General features: G+C 33.9%; 2 protein-coding genes across 3 annotated transcripts in view; one reads left to right on the top strand and one right to left on the bottom strand.

Annotated features, from left to right (window-relative positions):
• CDC73 (cell division cycle 73) overlaps positions 1 to 23,641 on the top strand; it is a 112,135-nt gene that overhangs the window by 51,471 nt on the left and 37,023 nt on the right. The gene's annotated exons all lie outside the window — the stretch shown is intronic.
• On the bottom strand, positions 7,927 to 23,535 carry B3GALT2 (beta-1,3-galactosyltransferase 2). 2 transcript variants are annotated; one of them, XR_015748684.1, is made up of 2 exons: positions 14,238 to 14,857; positions 7,927 to 9,922 (listed from the first exon to the last, which is right to left on the bottom strand). XR_015748684.1 is itself a non-coding variant. In XM_026669299.2 (2 exons), the coding sequence occupies exon 2, from the start codon at positions 9,795 to 9,797 to the stop codon at positions 8,529 to 8,531; it is 1,269 nt and encodes a 422-aa protein (XP_026525084.1). In that variant the 5' UTR covers positions 9,798 to 9,922; positions 23,433 to 23,535; the 3' UTR covers positions 8,207 to 8,528. The 2 variants fall into 2 exon arrangements, 1 of the variants encoding a protein (XP_026525084.1); XM_026669299.2 differs by lacking the exon at positions 14,238 to 14,857 and adding an exon at positions 23,433 to 23,535 and having other exon boundaries at positions 8,207 to 9,922.

Below are 23,641 nucleotides of genomic sequence, written 5' to 3'. Positions count from 1 at the left end.
GTTCCAGACTGATGAGCTCTATTCAAGTATAGGTCTAGCAAATGTTTTGTACGTTCTAGTTAATAGTGTGATATTACCAGAGAAAAGGCTATGTAGGATTAGATTAACAACTCTTATTGCCTTTTTGGCTATGTAGTTACAGTGGGCTCTAGCACTTAGATCAAGTTTGGTGCGGTTAACCTTGCGTTTGTATCTATTGTTTGCTCTTATATTGTTATGATTGAAGCTGAAGTATTCATTTGCAGGTAGGACATTAGATCATTAGAGATGAATACTCTAAGGTCCTTGACAGAGTTTGGATCAACAAGGTCTTGACTATTTAGCTTGTATTTTATTTACTGATTTTTTTTTTGCCAATATGTAAGACAGAGCATTTATTTGTTGAGATTTGAAGTTGCCATTTGATTGACCATTCTGATACATAGTCAAGGTCTTTTTGGAGGGTAGTAGTATTGTCTGTGGTGTTGAATAGATTTATATCATCAGCGAAGAAAACACAGTTGCTCTTAATATGATCACAGAGGTCATTTATGCAGAGTATGAAGAGAGTTGGTCCTAAAACACTGCCTTGGGGGACACCACTGTTGACAGGCACAGAATTTGATAGGATGCTCCCAATTTCGACCATTTGTTGTCTGTTTGACAGGAATGCTTCTATCCAGTTATGTAGGTGTCCAGAGATACTATAAGAGTTTAGTTTTAGGAGTGTTTGTCGTGTACCACTGAATCGAAGGCTTTACAGAAGTCTATGTAAATTGAGTCTAGTGCTTTGCCCTGATTGAGTTGTGTAGTCCATATGTTTTTGCAGTGTAAGAGTTGCAGATTACAGGATAGTTTTTTTTCTGAAACCAAATTGTTTATTAGAGAAGTTGACCATCTTAAAAACCATTTTGGAGGACAGTCCACAAAATCAGAAAATAGAGTCCACCTGACTGAGGACTTTTAAAAAGAATATTACCTTAGATTACCCCAGATTGCAGTGCTAATTGGAGATACACTTTGCTGTACTTCTTTATCCCGGTGCCTGCCATCCGGAATACCTGCGATTTCTCAAGCTCCCCTGTTCAATCTCCAATTAGCACTGCAATCTGGGGCAATCTAAGGTAATATTGCTAATACTGCTTAAGGGAGTCCTTAAAACTTGGCTTTGTCCCCAGACTCTTGATTAGAGTGGAGGGTAGATCCTTTGTGAGGTATTTATTTTGGTTGTTAATTTGTTTCTTTAATTGATTTTTTCCCCAGATGTTCTTTGAGTTTATATAGTCTGCATTGTTATTATTGTTATTGATGTATTTCTATACCACCCAATGTCATATAAATTTGTGCATCTATAAATTTAATAAATTAATAGTTTTTAAACTTAGCAGGATTACATGTTATCAATATTCATGAATTGTTCTGTTCATAAGGCTTAAGTCCCACTGTAACCCAGGGAAATAGTTTTAATATGCAGCAATTCTGAGTTACACAATCTCAGTTCTATTCTGTCCCTACTATGGTTTAGCTGGCTTTGTTGTGAAACTAATAGATATTAAATACTTACAAGAGGCTTCTTAAAACTGTTGCCATGGGATAACATCATGAGAACAAGATGACAATATGTTAATTTGTCCAGAACCTTCTATTTAACTATGAAAAGGGTGCTGTCATTCTCTAGTTAGTTTATATCTCTTTGAGTTGTTCTTCACTAAGAGCCACAATTAACATTTCCCCTTTAAATGAAAATGTACTTCAACATTTAGTATATTCTTGTTTCCTTTGTAGTTTAATATTCATTGACTGATTTCTATGTAGATTTACTTTAGAATTATCAACCTACTATTATGCTTTCATGTCAGTTTCCTCCTCTAGTATTATATCTACTCAGAGTGTTGTTAAATATGGCTGCAATCAAGGTAATAGCAAAGCTGTTTGATATTTTGACATGGAAATAGAAGTTGACCTCTCACTCTGCTGTGTTTTCCTTCACTGGAATTAGCAACTGCACAGGTTTGTGTTTGTTTTAAGGATGCAATGCATATTCAAAAAATATGACATTTTATTTTACTTGTTTAAGCATTTATAAAGCATTTCAGTAGCTAAACTTTTAGGGATCAGTGATGTGTTTTCTACATTTTTCCTAATAATACCTCTTCAATGGGAATACTACAAATGGTTGTTTGCCAAATTAATGTGGTCAGCCCATGGGATACATCAAATAAAAGTTAAATCAGTCTGGGTTTTGTGGAAGAATTCCCTCCCCTTCTCCCACCTGATGGCATCCTAGCTGCTGCCCTTCCATCTTTCCTTTTGTCTGTCTTTGGTCACAAAAAACATGAAAATTTAGAAATCTAGCAATGAAATGTAGAAGAGTGTTCAAGGATGCTATAATCCCTGAGGTCTTTATACTTTTTAATCTGTTCTAGTTCTACTTTCTAAGCCATTATGAGCTTTCTCAGAACTCACTGTCTCCACAGTCATTTGCATCGTCTCTATGGACCAATTGCTGGGTGAAGGATTAATAGGATTGTCATATGCTGCTGCGGGTTTGTCCAGGTGGCAGCAACAACGCCATAGCTGCTGTTGTAGGCTCTTCTTTGGTACTCCAATTTCTACCAATGATTCGTAAGAAATTCTAGTAGGAAATTCTAGCTGGTGGGTGGTATTGTGGCTGCACTGGGTGAGTGTTGTTGAGATGAAGGAGACTTCTAGCTGGCTTCACAAGGTCTCTTCTATTTCTCAGGATGATCTATCTAATTCTCCATCCCTTCTAGCTGTGGGAAAGCTGCTACTATTTCATGTCATCATTACAATAGTTTATAGCTTTGTCACTTCTGTTAGCCCCACAGCTAATACCTGGGTCTGCTTCTCCACTACTCAGTTCTGGTGTCTTCAACTCAGTTCTGAATTCTTTTCCTTTTCTTCTCAATTTTTCATTTTTCCCCATATTACTTATCAAACCTACTTGTCTTTCTTTCTCCACCATTCTTCTCCTTCAGGCAGCGGCTGTTTAAATTGAAAAGGGAAGGGCAAGCTCTTAGACAACAATGGGAAGAAAAGAAGCTTGGGCATTTTCTTCACAGTGTGTTCTTCCTCTCACAGTCAGATATTGACTTAAAGTTAAATTTAAATAGGTTATTTTTTATGGGGGCAGTGTTTCTTTCAAATCAAAACAGTTATCTTTCCTGTTTTTCATGATGAATTTAAAGTGCAACTTTGAATTTTTGGAACTTTTACATGAAAATAAGTGTAATTGTAATTTATTTTCAGGATTTTATGTTACTGAAAGAAAAATTTCATAATCTCATAATTAAGGGATAAGTACATTAAATACCCCCAAAAAAAGCACTCCATAATCATAAACTTTTGGGAAGATAGTCCATGTCATTAACTACATGGAATATTGTCCTAAAATGCAAATTAATTTACTCCCGTGGTTGTGTAAATGGGGAAAACAAGGAAATTAAAAATTAAAAATGAAGACAATATTTTTTAGATAAGATCAGTTATTTTTGCTTCTGTGCTCACATTTATACATACACAAAATATTTGTGCACTTTTAAAGTTTTGGTCAATGCACTGACCAGATCATTCTTTTCTTAACAGCTACATGTTTAAAAACTATAATAATCATTACTTAATTATGGGTGATGGTGATTGAATGTAGCCCAGTGGAACAAACCAGAGAAAAATATCAGATTTGATTATCAAAATGCTCTTGGTCAAAATTATATGTTGGACTCACAACTTGGTAAACTCTAAACATGCCATAAACCATGCTTCATGGTGAAGAACTCTTTAGGCAGGCACATTTGTTAGTACCTTGTTTTGTTGTTTTGTCTTTATGATAGTTTATTCCTGACTATCAGTCAGATCCTGGTGTTCTGCCCTGCTCTAATTTTGGTGAATTGTCTAGATGGAGAAATGCCTGATTTATATTCAAAGGATCAGAATGTTTCCTAAATCTGCAGAGAATGTAGTAATAATGTCGTAACATCACTAGAGGGGGCAGAAGCAACATTTTCAGGCCTGTGCATAAGTGTCCACAGTTAGCCATGATGATTCCAAATGATGAAATAGCTCTGCTATGTCATTCTTGCATTGTGATGTTGCATACACATATATAAGAGGCAAGGTTTGTATCACAACATATATTTTATCCCTTGCTCCCCAAAGCCTTTCTTATTTTAAATAAAATAGATGTTTATGCTTATTGAAACTATAGTTTAATAGAAAAACATGCCATTGAAAAGGATGTTTGCTTTTGAGCTACAGGCCTATAGAATCTGCTTTTATAGTATTCATAGCTTTTTTTTTTTTACATTTTATTGAAGGAGACAAATTGTTCTTTATTTGGGGGGTAGAAATTTTCAGCTTTAATAGACTCCTTTAAATTCCAATTTTGAGACAGAATGTAATGAATTCTTCAGTGAGAAATATCTAGCAGATTACATCCAGCATAATGTATGGATTTTATGCAAAGGGAATAGAAAATGGCATGGAAAACTGTTATTATTTATCAATGTATTATTGTGTATTTTTGCTGAATATTGGCATAAACGATATGGATCACTGTCAGTTTATTGATATAGTGATGCTCTAAAAGAAAATTAGTCCTTAAGCTAATAAGATAGCCAGGGCTATCTTCTCATAGCTTCTCCAGGTTGGGTAAAATGGTAGTTGATACAAGAGTTGTTGGAAATCAGATGGCTTATAAATTGTATGTATGCATGTATGAATAAACAACAATTGTTGCTTATCAGGTCACAAAGAATCAACTAAATGATTGAATATAAATAATATGGTTTCCTTTTCATGCAAGGTACTCAGCTGGGCTTAGCCCATACGTTGAGGCCAAAGTTCTAGGGAGAATTATGAATTGGAGATATCTCCATTCTGGCTTGAATGAGTTAAAAAGCAGCTTTCGCCCTGTTTTCTTAAGGCTTTCTGAAAATAATTGCTGTCCCATTGGAGAGGAAGAATACCATACAGTTTAAAAAATAATGTGGCATGCACTCCATTAAAAACTATTCAAAAATATAAAATGTTATCACCACCAAGTGAGATCCAGCTTCATTATTATTTTTTTTGCATAATTTTTCACCCATTACAACTTACGTCATATATGGCTCTCAGCTATCACAAAGTAATGTGAAAACTGGTATTTGTGATGCTAGTTACTAGGTAATAGGCTTACGCAGAAGAAGTGGTTTGCAGAGTATGTTGATAATGAGTGAAGCACCCTTCCTCAATGCATCAAAGCACCATCATTCTTTCAAGGTTTACATTGCTCTTTTCAAGACTGTATCTAATTTTCTGCCTATGCGGGGCACATACAGCACTTCTGTTGGGACTGTCAGGAAAGTATAATACCTCCTTAGGCACAGCAACCCTAGAATATTGTGGACATTCTTCAAAGAGGCTAACACTATTTTCAAAATGCACGATAGCTTTGAGGAGTAGTGCTTTGCTTATGTTTAACACAGTTGGTTAAGAGACCCTTTCAAAATCTTTGGTCAACCCTACATATATTATCAGGGCACTTGTGTTCTTGAAGCATTAGAATAGTCTATCTATTTATAGTTAAGATAATTCAGCTATCCTGCTTTGTGAAATGATAGATGTCAATAGATCACCAAGAGTTGGGCTTGACCTTTTTCCAGTAACTGAGTCAATTTATTAAATGATTTTAGGAAATGAATTATTATTTATAGCACACAAATGTAGATGATTACTGCCTCTTTTATTATTTTAGTTATATTTTTCTACTTCCAAAAAGCTCACTTTTGAGAGCCAGGATCGCAGTTCAGCTTCCTAATCAACTGAATTTGGCATAAGGCTGTCCTAAAAAAAGCAAAGTTGGTGCCCCCCCTTAAAAAAATACAGGAGATTGGTTCAGATTTGAAATGGAATGCCTTTAGGAAATTAATCACACCCATCCTTATCATCAGAACGGATAACAAACAGTTATCAAAATCTGAAATTACTCAATTGAAATGCAGCACTTCTAAGCCTTATTCAGTGGTGTGATTTGGGAATGAGAGGAAGCCACTTAGGGAACTTGTGCAATCAATGTGACGTTCTCTGGTTCCAATCCATTGAGAATAAAGAGAAGCAATTCCCAATAATCCAGAAATACAATTATTTCTTTTTTCATTTTTTCTGCTGGTTGTAAATAAACTCCAGCTGGTTTCCTTCATATTTTAAAAGTTTGTTGCTGCATTGTTTCACATTTAGGATTGTTCTTTAAGATTAAGACAGAACATTATTGGAACTATACTCCTAACAGTTTTTGTTGTCAGAAGGAGTCCATCAAGCTAAATATTTTTTTGCTATTGCTATCAGTAAATTGGTTTATAATTGCCCATTATTATGTACAACATTTTAATTCTGAACATTTTGTGGTTTTTTTTTAATGCTTACAAAATGTGGCTTAGTTAAGAAATATAAAAATCAGATTGCAGTAAAGCGGTATCTATGACTACAAATCTGATGTCAGACAGATTTTGTTGTATGGTTTAAAGGAAACTGCTTTTCCTGGTTTTCTAGTAATAATTATTTTTATTATGAGTGAGAAACTTAACCCATTATGTAGGACTATCATCTGACAGTACTTATTTAATGGAGGATGGGGACAAACAAAATGGTACAATGATGCATTCCCATGTTAATCCACTACATCAGTATAGGAACAATGAATGTTCCATACTTTTTCCCCAACTTTCTATGGCTTGATTTCTTTTTAATGAGCTCATATTTCAGCCAGCACAAGTACTTAGTAAACCAATGAAGCAATTTCTCCCAAGTTGGGTATGAAGTAGTTTTTAATGCTTGTAGGTAATAAGAATACTGCATACATAATTAATTAGATTCATCACAGGCAAAAACAGCCAGTGGAATTTTGCAATTCCACATTAGAAATAGGATGGGTTATAATATCAGTTATTCAGAAAGGCATTGGATGGGATAAATATGAGTTTTCTATTTTCCAGTTTTCATTTAACTGCTACTTTGTTAAATACATTTCTAAGTCAAGAATGATGTAGATGGTGCTTCATGGCCCTCTGGTTGTTTTTGACCTCTATTAACTCTGGCCACCATTGCCAATGGAAAGGAACTATAGGAACTGTAGTTTGAGAATAGCTGAACAGAAGCATTTAGTCAACTCCTGCCCAAAACAAGGTTATGTTGATACAATAAAACATCTGACATGCCAGATTGAAAGACAGAAGTTGGAAACTATTCATGTTGGTAGTAGCCTAGATTTTTGTATTAAGAGAAATCTTTGGAGAATATTCACCTATTTTGCAAATATGGTATCTGCTTTCCATGAGCATTCAGAAGGACTGAGTTGAGTTTCCTGATGATGGCACTTGTTTTGCTTTAGTCAAATCTTTGAAGTTTGAAATAATATCTTCTAAGATTGAAGTGTAGTTATAAACAATATATTATTTATATTAATGAATTTTGCCAATTTGAAGCAGAAGAAAAGTTATGTTAAAGAACCTTAATAGAATCTCCATGTCTCGTTGATAAATTTTAAAACCTACTTATTCACCAAATGTCAGGATTTAATTGATAGTTTTACAAACCATTTTCTGTTCAGTTTGAGTGTCATTATGGAAAACATTGTTAGTTGTGGGATATAGGATAATATATTTTGTATACTTCAGTTACTAGAGTAATTCTTCTTGGGTGGGTGCTGTTAGATAAACTAAAAAAAAAAATAGATGGCATCACAGGAAACCTGAGACATACCTAAATATTTTTAACATGTAGATTGTTACATAATTTCCAAATGAAACATAAATACAGCTTTTGAATTTAGTATATTCTCACTGTAGTCTCTAAAAGTAGTTCCTTTCTATTTTGATAAAAATTGTCAAGAAATAATGGTGTATCTTGAAGTGTTGTCATTATTGAAAGGACTTGTTTTACAAGAAAACAGTTCATTAAGAATATTTTAATGAGGCAAGCTGTGATCTGTATGAGATTTTATATTTTACATAGTTGTCAGTGTTCTTATTCCATGATACTATCTCTATTGGAGTAAGGGAGTTTTTTTTAAAACCTCTGATAGCATTAATGCCACATAAAATCATATTTGAAAATTATGTATACTCAGCTGAAATTTCAGTCAGTGGGAGGAAATTGATTTGTATTTTTTCAGCTATGTTTTTCACTCTTTTATTGTTTTTTTAAATCTTTTAAAAATTAATATAGAATATTTGCGTAGTGAATTTTATTGGCACATAAAATAGCAATTGTACCACCAAGCTGTGCATGCTTATTATTGCACATTAACACAAATATCTTGATACTGCCTTTTCTTTTTTTCCTGCCATTGAAAACCTTTTGGTTAATATTCCTTTGTAATATTTTAAAGAATTAGATAATTTTTTTTAAATTAAAAAAATAATTTTCACACATTAAGTGCTTTATCTTAAATATCTCCCTCTTGAGCACATCACTTCTCCCCCCTACTGTATGTACATGCTTTCAACTGGATTTGTCTTTTACACTTTGCAGTATTTTTAGAAAAGTCCTTTCTAGTGCAGTTTACGGTGACGGTATTTCCCCGCTTTTTCTTTTGCTGTGTTGGCACAGGCATTGTGCTTATTCTGTTGCAAGTGGTTCCAGTATTTGATCAGTTCGCTAGGCTGGAACTGATGGGAGGTAATTAGATGACTATATTTACAGCTGGAATAAGAAACCCGCCAGTGATTGAAGATAAACTCATTGGGTGGGGGCATTGGGTCAATTCTCAGTTTGGCAAGACAGATGCCTACATATACATCTTCTAAATGCAACCGTCTGATACTCAGTGAAACCCTAAAAATTTTTTCCGCTAAATCTCCAGAAAACACATAGCCAGTCCCAGAGCAGAATACAGGGTAGCGTTCGCTTGGATACAGATCAGGTGGCATGTACCACTTACTGTCTTTGTTCCGATTAGGTGCATACCCTCTCATTAGATAGCCAGTAAAGTATTTTTGCCGGGGAGGCAGCTCTGGCTTCAAAAGCTTGTGTATTAAATACTCTGTATTTACAAACATGTCGCTGTCAGTTTTCATAACATATGGAACATTTGGGCAGTAAGTGGCCACCCAATTCATCCCCATGAGTGTTTTAATTGTTAAGTTGTAATAAGTATCCAAATATTCTTGTTGGATAATATCATGGTATTGCCTGCTTTCTTCTAGGATGGCTTGCTGAAGGTATCCATTTAATTTAATACTTAAACCTAGCAAAAAAATCCGAACTATTTGAATCCCAGGTGCCAGGCTTTCATTTCCCCAGGTTTGCCTGATAGCTTGCCGAGGTTCCACCTGGCCTGGTTCTGCAGCTATAAGAAGTATTAGAAATGGACTTGATTCCTGGCATTTTTCAGGCTCATTGATGATGTATTTAAAATGATATGAAGCTGGATGCCCAATTCCCTTTGCATTGTATATACTCCCGTTGGCACTGAGTGTGTTCTCTAAACCAGTAACTCCCTGAGGTGACATTCCTGTATCATTGGGATTAATAATCATCTGTGGCCTCAGGGTTTGAGGAACTGCATCTTTCCAAATAGTCCTTAAGGAGCTGTGGTTTGTTTCACTTTTTGTTGATCTAAATCCCCGTGTAGTATATGCCACAGGGTTTTCTTTGTATCCAACTCTCCCAGGCAGCCAATCATGGTGATTAAAAAACAGAAATATAGCAAAAAGGAACACAAGAGAAAATAGACCAATGAAGTGTGTGCGAAAGAGAGACCGTTTGGTATTCCAGGTCATCTTGGCAAAGCAGCAATGCCGCCTTCTCCACTGAAGCATGTTGTAAGTATCCAATAATGGATATGAGTGATTGAAGGAAGTGCTTTCTTTGTTTGGGATCCACTGCTATTTCCTGGAATTCATCTTGCGTCTTTTATAAGGAGATGGCTAGTGACTGGCGAGCTCTGCAAAAATCAAAGGAGATTTAAGTGAATAAGTTTTCAAAAGTTGCTTTCAAAGATCTTTTTATGAGGAGCATATCAAAAATAAGAGCTTTTTTTTTAACAGAAAGAGGAAATGATGTTAGTAACTGTTAAATTTTCTGTTAAATTTTTCTGTTAAATTTTCAAATTATTTCTTATTTATTGGTTTGGCATTCAAACCATCTTGGTTATTTATTCCCTTTTTATAATTGATAAATTACTCCCAAAATCTCTTGATTAGTTCTAAGCCCTGCATGTTTTGAATTCACATTCTTCAAATCCATACTGAATACTTGCCCAGTTTGCTGTTCTTGAGTTTTTGATTTGTGCAATTTATTTTAAAAACTCTAAGAGATTAATATATGGCACTGATACAAAACAAGATTATGTTCCGTGATTTTAAAACTTTCTATCCTCAAGAATCCCTTCTGCCTTGAGTATAGCTATTACTTTTTTTTTTTTAATGTACAGGGTTGCTACAATCCCATATACTTACATATTGGGGTATATATTTTAAAATAGGTTTGCTTGGAGCAAGATGATTAATGGCTTGAATAAAACCAAGTTTCAACATACTACAAACGAAGGGTTCTTGTTAAAGATCAAATATAAAGAACTTGGTACCCAATGGCAGGATTATGAGAACTAATTAAAGCTAATATGGATGCATTACCTAGTATGATTCACAGTATCTAGTCTCAATGTCTCTTGGGAAATTGTTATACATTGATAGAGGAACAGTCGTAAATGACTGATTATACCAGAACTCTGTTAGTCACAGTATGTTGCTTCGCTTGTTTCCATTGCCCCCTCCTGTGTCCAGAAAGTCAGTAAGAAGATGCACTTTTTAAAATTAATTTTCAGGATGCACATAACTCACTTAAATATCCTTCAGAATTAACAAATACTGAACATTTTGATCCGTAACTGGTTTTGACCCTTTCAAATGTTCTTAAAAAGTTATAATAGAGCTTGATATTATTTTCTTTACATTATTATATTATATTCAAAAAAAATCACATTAAATATCTCTTTAGCTTTTAAAAGCTGTTGTAATTCATTTGGGATTTCAACTATGTACTTGCACATACAGACCTACTCCCTCTGCCCATTAGTAGCATTTCCTAGAAATAAACCAGTCTTAATAGAAAAGCTGTACATACTTATGATGAATAAGATACTATAAGCAATATTTAAATATTTTTAGTAGATCATAACTAACATTTTATAATTTCTTACTATTACTTCATTTTTATATTCTAGAATAAAGGTACTATGGAATTTTCATGATACTGCATATTAAAATTCATGACATTATTCTCAACTGAGCCATTTTGAACAAAATATAAATTGATTTGTGATTCCATGCATTGTTTTAAATGCTGGGGCTCTGAGAAAAGTAAAAGTCATATGAATATTTTAATAAGAAATAATACTTTTAAAAATATACATTTATACTATAATTAATGGCTTTGCTATGTTTTAAACCATATATTGGGTATTTTTTTTAATTTAAAGGAGTGTTGCATAAATAGCATATTCAATGTCAGTTTCTCATTTTAAAAAGAACGTGATTGAATGAGATTATGATGTTAAATTGTCCTTAAACAGGCTGTTTCATCAAACAGGAACTTAAATATACAGTAGCAAAAATAGTTTGAAATAAATGGTAATTCAGTCTTTTAATTTTTCCAATAGACATTGGAAAATCCAGTACAGTATAGAACACATAGCAAATCTTTTGGTGTCTCAAAAGAAGTATTTTCTATCATTCAAAACAAAAGCTCCAGTTCATCATACTAACTACCACTAGGAGGAGCAAGTAGTAGGCTTAGCTTTGGATTGTAGGATGCTGTACATCATTGTAAAACTTATACCATCTTTGAGCTATAAATTAAAATTCTTAAAACTGTTTTCCCTGGAACATTAAATATCCTATTAAAGTTGTCCCTTTGAACTTGAAAGGTTTCAATATTAAACATTCACAATAAGTGGATAAATTCTAACATTATATTTTAATAATTTCTTGTTTATAATTTACACATTTTAATTAAAAAAAATTAATAAAATGAAAATAATATTTTAGATGATTTTTTGTATATGCAAATATGTATTAACCACTTGAGATACAGTTAACTGGTGCAGCTATGTGGAGGACACTATAAGGACTTCCTCTAAACTGTGTCTTTTTATAACTAGATTTTATTTGAACTAAGTCTCCTGTATTTGTTCATTACATCTATATGTAATGTGCACTTAATAGTGCACAGAAAAGGACAATCTTTTGTTCTTTAAAGCATATGTCACCCAATTATATTGTTAGGTAAGTTAAGTGTTAATTGATTTTACTATTACATTATATCCAATGAAAGAATACATAAAATATTTAACATAATCTTAGCTGAAAACAATTACATTGGTTTTGTAAGAAAAGTAGCAATTATATCAGTTACTTAATATTTTTGCATGCATCATGGTAACAATTTTGTAACTTATTTTAGGACACTTATTTTAAGATTTAATATGCCTACAAGTATAAAGTGTCAAAACATAGATGCATATAAATTTTAAAGTTGGTTTCTCCGCAGACTGCAAAATGTTCATAGTTTAGGATCCAAGATACTATGTGTAGCATCACATGCACTCTGGATCTTTCTCAGTTTCAAGCATCCCTAAAAGCCACTCTTGAGGGTCAGGAAACTACATTGCACTGAGATAAACAAGAATGGAACTGTGGAAGCTAGTGCTTGCTCTCTGATCATAAATGGGCCACTTTGGATCATGGCCTACATTAAAAAAAACTATGTTGAATGCCTCCTCGAGTTTCAGGTGCTCAGCTCAGATTGAATGCTAAATTGATGTTGTTTTGTTTTGGTTATGGACTTGCATATTTAAGTTGCCCGTAATTTATTTTTATCTCTTGAGCGCTCCGGTCAGTAATCAGAATATTTCAGGGGGAAAGAAGGAAGAATGAAATTTGATATATGAGGCAGAGCAAAATTTTTAATGTCTGTATTAAATAGGGTCTCATATAAGTTTTGACATACCTGCATTAAGACTAACAGGTGGAGGAATTTTCATTAGTCATTTTAAAATCCTAATAGTTTAAATAAAAATCCATTAAATGTAAAGCAACTTATTTTGACTGAGGAGTTTTAAACATTATACACGATAGATATTTCAATATACATATTCTCAGGCTGTTTATTCTATTCTGTAATTTACCTCAGATTTTGTCCTATTATACTCTCAAAACCAGATTTTTTCCATTTTTCTTTACTTTTTATTATGCGTTTTGCTTAAGGCAGTGAAAACACATTTATGCTTAACAATCATTAATGATATATTATTAGTTGTTGGCTTGGGTTTTGGAAGAGAAGGACTCAGGCAGTAAAGCAGTATTAAAATTGCAATAGATTGAGGACTTAAATTTTTATTGCAGATAAGTAACCTATGTTTTTTCCAATAAGCATTTCAAACAAAACCATCCAGTTTAAATGACTAGGATTCCTGGCAATATCGTTGTTTAATAACAGCTTTTTGTTACTGTACAGCTCAAAACATCACATGCTACTCAGAACTTGGGATGGTGTGATATATACCCCCATCTTGAAGGAAACAGAATATTGATGCTTCCTTCTGAGAATTCTGATAGTTATTGATATTACTATCTGCCCAGTTGATCCTAATACTCAAATCCCAAATCACTATCCTCCTTTTTTGGAGCCCTTTTGGAGGATTGTGTATGTCAAATCAGGTGTGGCTGCTAATAATAATCAGATGGCACTGGCTGAGGGAGTAAATCAAACCTTGAAAGGTTGAAGATGCTATTGAACTTACTGGATTGCCTAAGTGTGCTTTGATGGTTTTCAGAATATGTCACATAATACCGTAGCTGTGTTACTAGTGTTACTCAAACACTAGTAAGAGTAAAATTGTTCCTAGTTTAATTAGCTGATTTTTTTTTAAGACAGAGAGGATGAAGGAGATTTTTTTTATATAACACTGTTTTTGCTAATAGTCTTTCCTCACCTTTCTTTCTCATTTTTCCAATCTCCCCAGTTTTAGCACTGGATTACAAGTGATGGTTTTCTTAACAACCACATTTCAATCCAGTCACATTTTTATCAGCTGTGCATACAAAAAGCCCTGCATACATTATATAGATATATACATTAACACAGTTAATCACCCAGGAAGCATTAACTCTGACTTCTCAGTGAGTGGATGACAATGCTCTCTATTCTGTTAAAAAATCATGCACTTTAATGAAATATCATACAATGATTTGACATACCTTCCTTGTTCAGGCCATTTGTAGCATGAAAAGATTAAGCCCACTGCAAGTAGTTTTGGCACACCATCCCTTCAGCCAAAAAGATGCTATCAGCCATGCTTTCATCTCCCTCCCCCCAACAGCCTACTGCCCGAGACTGCTTTTCAAGGCATCCACTGTGTCCATCTGTATGCTTCCTGCTCTGCTTCCTTCCCTGATCACCAGCCTTCTTTTCTTGATTTTTCTGTGGTCAACTCTCAAGAGACGGAAGCAGCACTTCTAGTTTCCATCCTTGCAGACATTGTCTGCTAGTGCTGACAATAGAAGCATTGACGCTTTTACAGTTGGTGGTTCCCTTCTTGGACAATGCAGTGCTGTGTTCTCTCTTCAGTATCCATATTTCTAGTGGCGATGTGAGGCAAAGCAGCAAGAACTAGCTAAAATCAGAAGCTGTTCTCCGGCATTTGATAATAAGATTTAGCCCACTTTCTTCATTGTTGCTAGGCAGTAACCAAAAAGGATGAGTTGAAAGATGTGAGGAAGAAAAGGGATTTAGCTGAAAGGTTTTGTTCAGAAAAATCCAATCCGTAGTTCCTCAGCTGCTGCACAGGAAGGCAGCAGTTTAAATGTGGGCTTTTGACAGATGCTGTCTTCTGACGGAGCAGAATTTCACGTCATTGCTTGGCTATGTCCCACGTGACAGTTTGCATTCATTCGGACTAAATCTGAGAGCAGCCAGAGAGAGCTCACTGCTTTTGCTTCTCTTCAACAGACGATACACACATCCAGCATAGCATTGAATGAATAAAATGAGAGATACTGGGGATTGATGAGATCAGTGTGTTTTCCCCGATTGCCTTCCTTTATCTTTAATCTATACATTACCACTTCCTAAACATGTCTTAATGTCAGATATTAGTTTATCTGAATCCAAACAGATTTCTGCATTATATAAATGCGAACTCCTTAGTATATTGACTTTTACCTTCTATCTTGAGATTTTTATAAATTATCTTGAGGTAAATTTATCTGCTTATATTAGACACAAATGTTAGTCAAAACGGCTTCTGCCAGTTTAAACTTCACCATATTTTAAATATATAAAACAATTACATCATCAGAGTAATAATTTGATGCCCATTTCTTTTCTTTTTTTTAAGAGAGGCCAAAAGTTTATTTAGTGAAGCATTCTATTTCCACGTGGTTAAAAAGCACTTAAAGAATTCCATTAGCCAGACTTGAATACAAAAGCATCATTGTTTTTATACACATCTAAGAGCAGGGAAAATGATGTCATTTGCATCATGATGTCATTGCAACAATGATGATTTGTGCTGTAAGCATTATTGTGGTTACTGGATTCCTTCATCTCAACTGAGATTAAATAGGCACATTGACTTTGATAGGGAGATATAACCTTCTTGATAGTGCAGTGCTTATAGCTTTGTTTTCTATGAATTTATTTCTATTTCCTTTTTATTAAAGTTACTACTCAATAATAAAATAATTTTAATTGTGAATTGTGTAAATACATTTTTTAAAAAAAGATTTTCCATAATCTCCTGCCATTTGACTTCATAGTATGAGCCATAGTTTGCAGTGCAGTTTGAACAAGAAAGAGTTTTTCAGCTATTCTATTTAAGATTGGCATCATGTTAAACATTTGTAAATGTTAGAGGTTAATCATTTTAACAATTAGATCCTCATTCAATTTTCTTTCTGAGCTAAAAAAAAAATATCCTAATGTAATTGTCCGTGACTTTAGGAGACTTTTGTGAAGGAATTTGTCAAAAACATTTTGCAAATCCAAATGAACAGTGGTTGCCAGAATATTGTTTTACCCATTTACAGTAGAATTCTTTATTGGCCATGTGATTGGAAACACACAGAATTTGTCTTCGATGCATAAGCTCTTAGTGTACATAAAAATACATTCATCAAGAATCATAAGATACAACACTTAGTGATAGTCATTGTTGAGGTATTCCCCATTAGGAGAACGAGTGCACTCAGGGAAACGTAGTGAGAGTGATGTTGAATAACACACGACCAGCATATAGATACACTGAATAGTAAAATGTAGGTTTTACTTCCAGTAAATGGGTAAACAAAGTCCAACAAACAGTCCAAATCATACACAGTTAAAGCAGTAAGTATCAGTCCAGGGATAATCCAAAAACAAAGTCAAGTATCATAAACAGAGTTCAGTAAACGGAGTTTGCTAACAGTTGCAAGACTCACAGCAATCCAAGCAGAACGACAATCAGGCAAAACGGCAATACAGGAAATGCAAGGAGAAAGAAACCAGGTTTTTGGCTCCATCTTATGGCCGTTGGAGGAACCTCAGCCAATCACAATTACAGCATTCTCTTAAAGATACAGTATTAAATGACTATCCTGGTTTATATATTTCCAGCCCAACTGTTAGGTGACTATCATTCCTAACAGTCATAGTTTATTTATTGACATTCCTCAAAGCTTTAAAAGATTACAAATTCAGAACTTTTTCAGAAGCCACTTTGATTCATTTTTTTAAAGAAAAAGTGTATGATACTTTTAAAAATTGAATAATGCTTTTGATCAGTATATCTTGTAGAGAGATTTCAGTAACATATTTAAAATTTCTTTCTCCATTCCTGATCACTTATTTCTTTTTAAAAATGACTTTGTTTTAACTACTTCCTGCAGATAATGGCATAAGAAACATGTTGATCTGTTTTCCTCTATTTCTACTTCTATTTTATGTGTTGTGTCTGTTGTGTGTTATGAATGCCAGTGTGGTGGTTAAGTAGCTCGAATAAGAATGTATTAAGAATAAGGAGACCCAGGGACTAGTCTACCTCAGCCCCAGAAATTCACTGAGTGATTTTGGACCAGTCATTCCCAGCCCTTACAAACTTTACAAGTTTGTTGTTGTAGAAAAAATTAGGAGGAAGACATTTGTGCACTACCTTTAGCTCCTGGGTGAGAAGTGGGATGTAAATATAATAAATAATTCATGCTAATAATTAGAGAAATATACACTCTTTTATTAGGTGTGCAAGCTTCAGAATTAACATTCTATTTAATTCAGCCAATGAAGTGGTTAAAGTGAACTCCTTGATTATGATGGTTGATTCTGGATAATCACCTCTCATGTCGTCATATCAGATCCATATTATGTATAATATCTTCAGAGCTCAGACAGCCTGCACCCCATTTAGTTATTCTTTCAGAAATATTTCTTTACCAAACAGAAAAAAATGGAATGACCACAGGTGGCAAAACAACAGTGAGAGAGGGAGAAAGCCAACTTCCAGCTGACTTCTGTATTGAGTTTTCTTGTGGGAAGCTGGAAGGAAGCATCAGAAAGCTTCCTTCTTCCCTGAAGCAGCCACAACTTTCTCAGATTTTATTCCCTTTGGAATCATGGGTCTTAGATTTTGGACACATTCTGTAAGTAAGTCAACTTGAGATATCTTGGTTCAAAAATTGTTGCCCCTTTTGCCCCATTAATGATTATGGGAAAAATAGTATACTAGTATATAGATTGCTATGACTAGAAAGGTAAATATAAATGCTTAACATATTTAAGATATTTGTAGAAATATAACTTTATGGATATGTATGTATGTATGTATGTATGTATGTATGTATGTATGTATGTATGTATATATCCAAACTATGTGAAATTTTCAGGAGTCAAAAGTATAATATTGTCAGCTGCCCAGATAGTGAGATGGCCAGCAAAAAATAAATAATTAATTAATTAATTGGCATGGTAGGTATGCTGGATTTCATCAAGGTCACAAAATGGTCACATCAGACCACAAAATGAAGTGTGATAATTCAGAATAGATGTTCATTTACCCAAAGTGAACTAAACCCACTAATTCTCCAGGCTCCATTCCTGATTCATTTCTCCAAGGTTCATCATATTGAGAAAGTTAATATGGAACTATAAGAGGAGGGGAAGCTATACTCATGTGTATCTGTCTAAAATTTCATATGAATGCTTTTGTTGACAATAGTTAGCTCTACAAATTCTATCACATCCTGCCCTAAAATAACATTCTGAATCATAAAAACAAACAAACAGCATTGGCAACAGTACTCTAGCTGTCACGCTAGTTTACCCATTTATTCAATGTGATCCAGGCACACTGGACTACAATGTGATCCAGATCCTATTGGACCAACTGAACAGAACGGAGGCAAAAATATTATTTGTTTCAGAACAATGTGTTCCGAATACATTGTTTAGCCTGATAACACATTGTTCTGAAACAAAGAATATTTTTCCCTCCGTTTTGTTCAGTTGGTCTAGTAGGAATCTGTAGGCCAATTACTTGAACACCTGCATCTTGGTTTGAAGACTTAAGTTTGTATAAAGCATAAAACGTCCATGGTAACTCTTCTCAAAAGATTTTTAGGTTTATACAATTTTTTCATGTTTCTTTGGGCTATTCTGATCTTTCGCTATTTTGTCATGCTTTATTGTATTTTATTACCTATTTCTACCCACCCACACATTGAGAAACCTAAGAAAAAATTGTTCTGGCATATTCCTTTCCCCAGAATTCATTTATGAAGTGGTTCTGCCCCATTTTCTTCTAATATTATGTCTGATGCATCTCTAGCCTTTCATACTTAATTTGTATCATAATAACCCAATTCACCTGTTTTTCCATATTAATGTTGCTAATATACAGCCTAACTGTAGAGTACACCCCAGTGCTATCTATTTGACTATTAAGAAGGTGTAAGATAATCTGCAATCATGTTAAGCAAATAAGTCAGCTTACAGTTTATATGCTTGCAGCAAATACAATTGCCTATATCTTTTGTCATATACAGTACCAAGAGTCTGCCATCCCTAGTAAAATATATTTGATTCAAAGATGATACCTCCAATTGTTCTTTTCTCAAAGATTATTTCCCCCTTTTTGGAATGATATTGTTCTTCACAGATGTATTTTTTGTCTATGACTACAGAGGAACTATCAACCTAAAAATGGAATCTATCTGGTGCATCTTCAAAATTTGTTGAACATAAACTTGTCTATCCTTTTAGTCTTTCCAATTCTCCAAGGAACAGAGGTTCTTTACAGATTCATTTCAGTACCTTCTAAGGAAAGGTCAAACACACTTTGTTTCTAATGTTGGCAAAGACAGGAATAAACAGTAGAGCCATATTAATAATGACAAACCTGTATTGTTTAGGTTAGTAATGAAATGAATCGGGTAGTAATCCAATAAAGTGCACAACTGTGGAAAAGAGGGTTGCTATTTATAACCAAGTACTACAAATATAAGGTTAGTGTCTGTATATGATTTACAATGTCTTGTTTCGTATAGATCTAGCTAAATACTTCACTCATGAGCTTTTCATTCAAAAGAAACCCTCCTTCTGAACATGTGAATCAATAAATGGTTAATACTTTCTTATATTTTGCATCAGTGGTAACAAATTATAGTGTTAATTTCAGGTTTTCATGACACCAGGGACGTTTAAATCAAAATGATGTGTGTATTTCTAGTTTTTCATTTCCCTTCCCTTCAGTTTAAATTTTTTAACTCACTCTAGTATCCTATTAACAGAGAAGAACGTTGAGAACTTTGAAGTGGCAAAGGTTGTGAAAAAGGTTTTTCATGCTTTTAATAATCCTTGATGTCAGTCGTTATCCCAAATGTATAGTGAAGATACATTTGTAATATACGTCTTCATTATGAAAGCCTTTATTTTTTTAAAAATGAATACAAATTATGAGACACAGTTTATATTAAAATATACATGAATCGAGAGATGAAGTTTTTTTCTGATAAATATTTTAGGGGAATATTGCTAAAAGAAAGCTGATAAAATACTCAGATGATATCTAAATAAGATTAAGCATTTAAATAAGCCACACATTTTTATTATTTAATTCTTGTTGAGAAACACACTATTCTCATTTTTGTATCCTTATCAACAGATTGTATGAAAAACATAGCAGATGCATAAATTGGCCTACTTTCTTTTTTGAATTCACAGACTGATAGTGTTTCTTATATGAAGTTTGGTAAAGTGCTATAAACTCCAGGTTTGGCTTCCATTAAATACATTTCCTATAAATAGTTTAGAATACACTCCAAAGTTCATTCTTGCTAGTAGCCTAAATACATATCCTAGAAATAGTTTAGAATACACTCCAAAGTTCATTCTTGCTAGTAGCCTAAATCGTAGCCTATTTAGGGATACTCAGATATCTCAAATAGTAGTCAAGAGTATTTATTGCTCAAAATTTACAATAGCTCTAAGGTTTCATTAAGTAGATTTCTGAATGAAATTCCATGGTATATGTCTATATATGCCATATTTTTATTGAAAATTCAAACTGTAATAATGCATTAAAATAATATTTCGGCATTTATGTTTGTGTTCTTAAATAGACAAACCATTATTTTAAGGTTTAATTCAACTCTAGAGCAAGTGGGGAGGGAGAATCTGAAAAATAACTGCATAGTCATAAATAGGATCAAACCATTGAACAGATGGGCCTAATGCAAGCTTTCTACTGAAGCACACCTTGAATGGATTAGTATTTCCTCCTGTCAGTGTGGATCATTGCACATGTACTATTCTGTACTATATGGATTAGTAATGTGTTGCAATATTAATTAGATATCAAGACTGTTGTGACTGAAAGCTATAAACTACAATAAATTCCACCCTAGTAAATTACTTGATTAAAAAAAAAATACTTGGCAGTAGTAAGAATACCTAACTTCTGACCTGGGCATGGCTTCTTATTCTGCTCTGTTTCCAGATTTATGATGAGAGGGATGTATTTGGGGGGTTGTTGGTGGGGAGATTGTGCTTTGCTGACGCCGAGACCATCAGAATTTTTTTGATGTTGGCAAGAGGAGTCAACTGAAGTTTGTTCATATTATGATTCTAGCTCAGCTGCTAGAAGAATCGCTTGGCATGAGCTACTGTCTCCTTCTGAGCAGCTGTTATCTGAGTAGAATTCAGAACCTGCATAGACAATCGGGCACAAAATGAGTTGAGCTTGTTCCTTTGCTCAAGGGTGGAATTATGTGTGAAATTCTTTCCTACTGAGATCAGAGAGAACTTTATTGAAACATGGTTGCAATTCATGTTTTTATTATATAAAGGGATTGGAAAATGTATGATTGAAAAACTGTATATAAACAGTCTTTTCTTGTTTTGTTTTTTTATGTATTTCAGGAAAAAATGTATCACCAACTTGTGAAGTATTTAGTTTAGCAAATCTGATGTCTATTACTTTATTTGTCTATTACTTTATTCTACTCTTAAAAAGACCCACGAGTCAATTACTTGAACATAAAAGGAATTAGTTTGATGTAGTGATTAAGTGGATGGTACAGAAATCAGGAGATTTTGAGTTCTAGTCCCACCTTAGGCATGAATGTGTCCAAGTGACTTTGAGTCAATGACTTCTCTCAATACAATTCATCTCGCAGAGTTATTGTGTAGAAAATAGGAGGAAGAAGAAATATTATGTATGTTTGCCACCTTGATTACTAATAAAGCAATAAGGATGGAATTAAAAAGTATAAATAAGTAGACATCTGCTATCCATAGAAAAAAAATAATGTGAACTAGTAGTTCACATACTGTATCCATACATTTCAGTTTGTTGAAAATATACTAATAAATATCCATGACTTTCATGAACAGTAACTTCGGTAAAACTTAGTCTCATTGCTTATATCTGTTACACAATCTGAGATCCCAAGACCTCCAAGTTTTTTAATATGATAAAAGAAGAAAGTTGTTATATTACTGGAGAGTAAAACTTAACTGTATTTAATATTAATTAAATTTAAATTTAGCTTACATCTATTATTATTTTTGAAGTCTTACTCAAAGATCTTGTGAGACCCATGGCCTATAAAGGTTCTATACATCAGATGTACAGTTGGTCTGAACAATGCTGAAATGATAAACTAATGATAACTAGTTACAATACATTGGCCCATACACAGGAAGGGGGGAGGACCCAAGAAGGCAGAGGCAGCAACCACCGTAAAGAGTTCCTCTGAAAAAATGCTTCTTTACCACTGTATTTTTAACCTATTATTTTAAATATAGGTAATCCTCAACTTATAATCATTTGTTTAGTGATTGTTTGAAGTTACAACTTGTAAAGCTGAAGTTACAACAGCACTGAAAAAAGTGACTTATGAACAGTTTCCACCCTTATGACCATTGCCGTATCCCCGTGGCCATGTGATCAAAATTTGAGCTGCTTGGCAACTGACATATATTTATGACAGTTGCACTTAACAATGACATGATTCACTTAACTACTGTGATTCACTAAACTGTGACAAAAATGGTTGTAAAATGGGGCACCACTCACCTAACAAATGTTTGGCTTAGCAACAGAAATTTTGACTCCACTGTGGTTGTAAGTCAAGGACTACCTGTACCGCTCCTCTGCTTCCTTATTGGAAGCCTCAACATTTAGAAAAGAGTTGAACAAACTCTAGGACATTATTAATCATCAGGGGAGAAAGAAGAAAGACTCACTGTACGCATTATAACAAGTTATATCCAAATGCACAATTGAAAATTGACAGTGACCAAATGAGCAGGCAGCCAATTCCTGTAAGTATTTCTATTCCCTCAGGTCCATATGATGGATATGATGCTTTAAAGTGGGATTTACAAGCAGAGGTCAAAAACCAACAGCTTATAGATCTCTCCTCTTCAATATACAAAATACAACTGCAATCTGCTCAGCAGCTGCAGTTATTACTGGACAGTAGTGCTGATAGTACCCTGATAAATTTAAAAGATTAAAACATAACTGATTTTCTAACCAGGCAAAGTTTTCAGATAGCACAAACATTTGGTTCTCTCTATCTTTGACTTGTCCACACCTAACATCAGAGTGGATTCCTTAAAAGAATTATTTTTGAAACTTATTGAAAACCAGTCAAAAGACCACTCTGCAAAATCACGTCCATGAGAGTGAGAAACAGATCCCAGTGATCATGTAATCAAGAGAGACATTTAAATCACAAATACTATCTAAAGCCTAAACAAATAATTGTAGAAATATTAAATAACTGAACAAATTAAAGATGATAGGGATTAAAAAGAACAATTATCTTCAGTCACTATTCAGTGGAAAAACAGTTGATCAGTTTATAGCAGGCTGAGTGGCTTCCATCTTGTAGAAGCCAAGAGTGAATTTTACTTACATGTAGGCAATGCCCAGGTAGTAGATTAAATGAGACCTTTTCTGCATACTTTTTCAATATTTGTAAAACATGATCTGCTCAGAGGAACTCCTAAGCCAAACTGATCTCTGATCTCTCTGAAATCTGATCTCTCAACTACATATACCCTCAAGGACATTTTATACCAGTTCTGCCATTTCCTGATAGATTATTGCCCAGATAAACAGTTT

This window comes from Notechis scutatus, chromosome 3, assembly GCF_049901735.1.
Source record: "Notechis scutatus isolate UNSWTSFEM ecotype Mainland chromosome 3, rNotScu1.2, whole genome shotgun sequence".
NCBI classification, from domain to species: Eukaryota; Metazoa; Chordata; class Lepidosauria; order Squamata; family Elapidae; genus Notechis; species Notechis scutatus.
Note: the sequence above shows the minus strand (reverse complement) of the source record. Positions and strands in the feature narration are given on the sequence as shown.

Excerpts from the sequence above, each read along its gene's own strand:
- B3GALT2 (XM_026669299.2), bottom strand. The coding sequence starts at position 9,797 with ATGCTTCAGTGGAGAAGGCGGCATTGCTGCTTTGCCAAGATGACCTGG.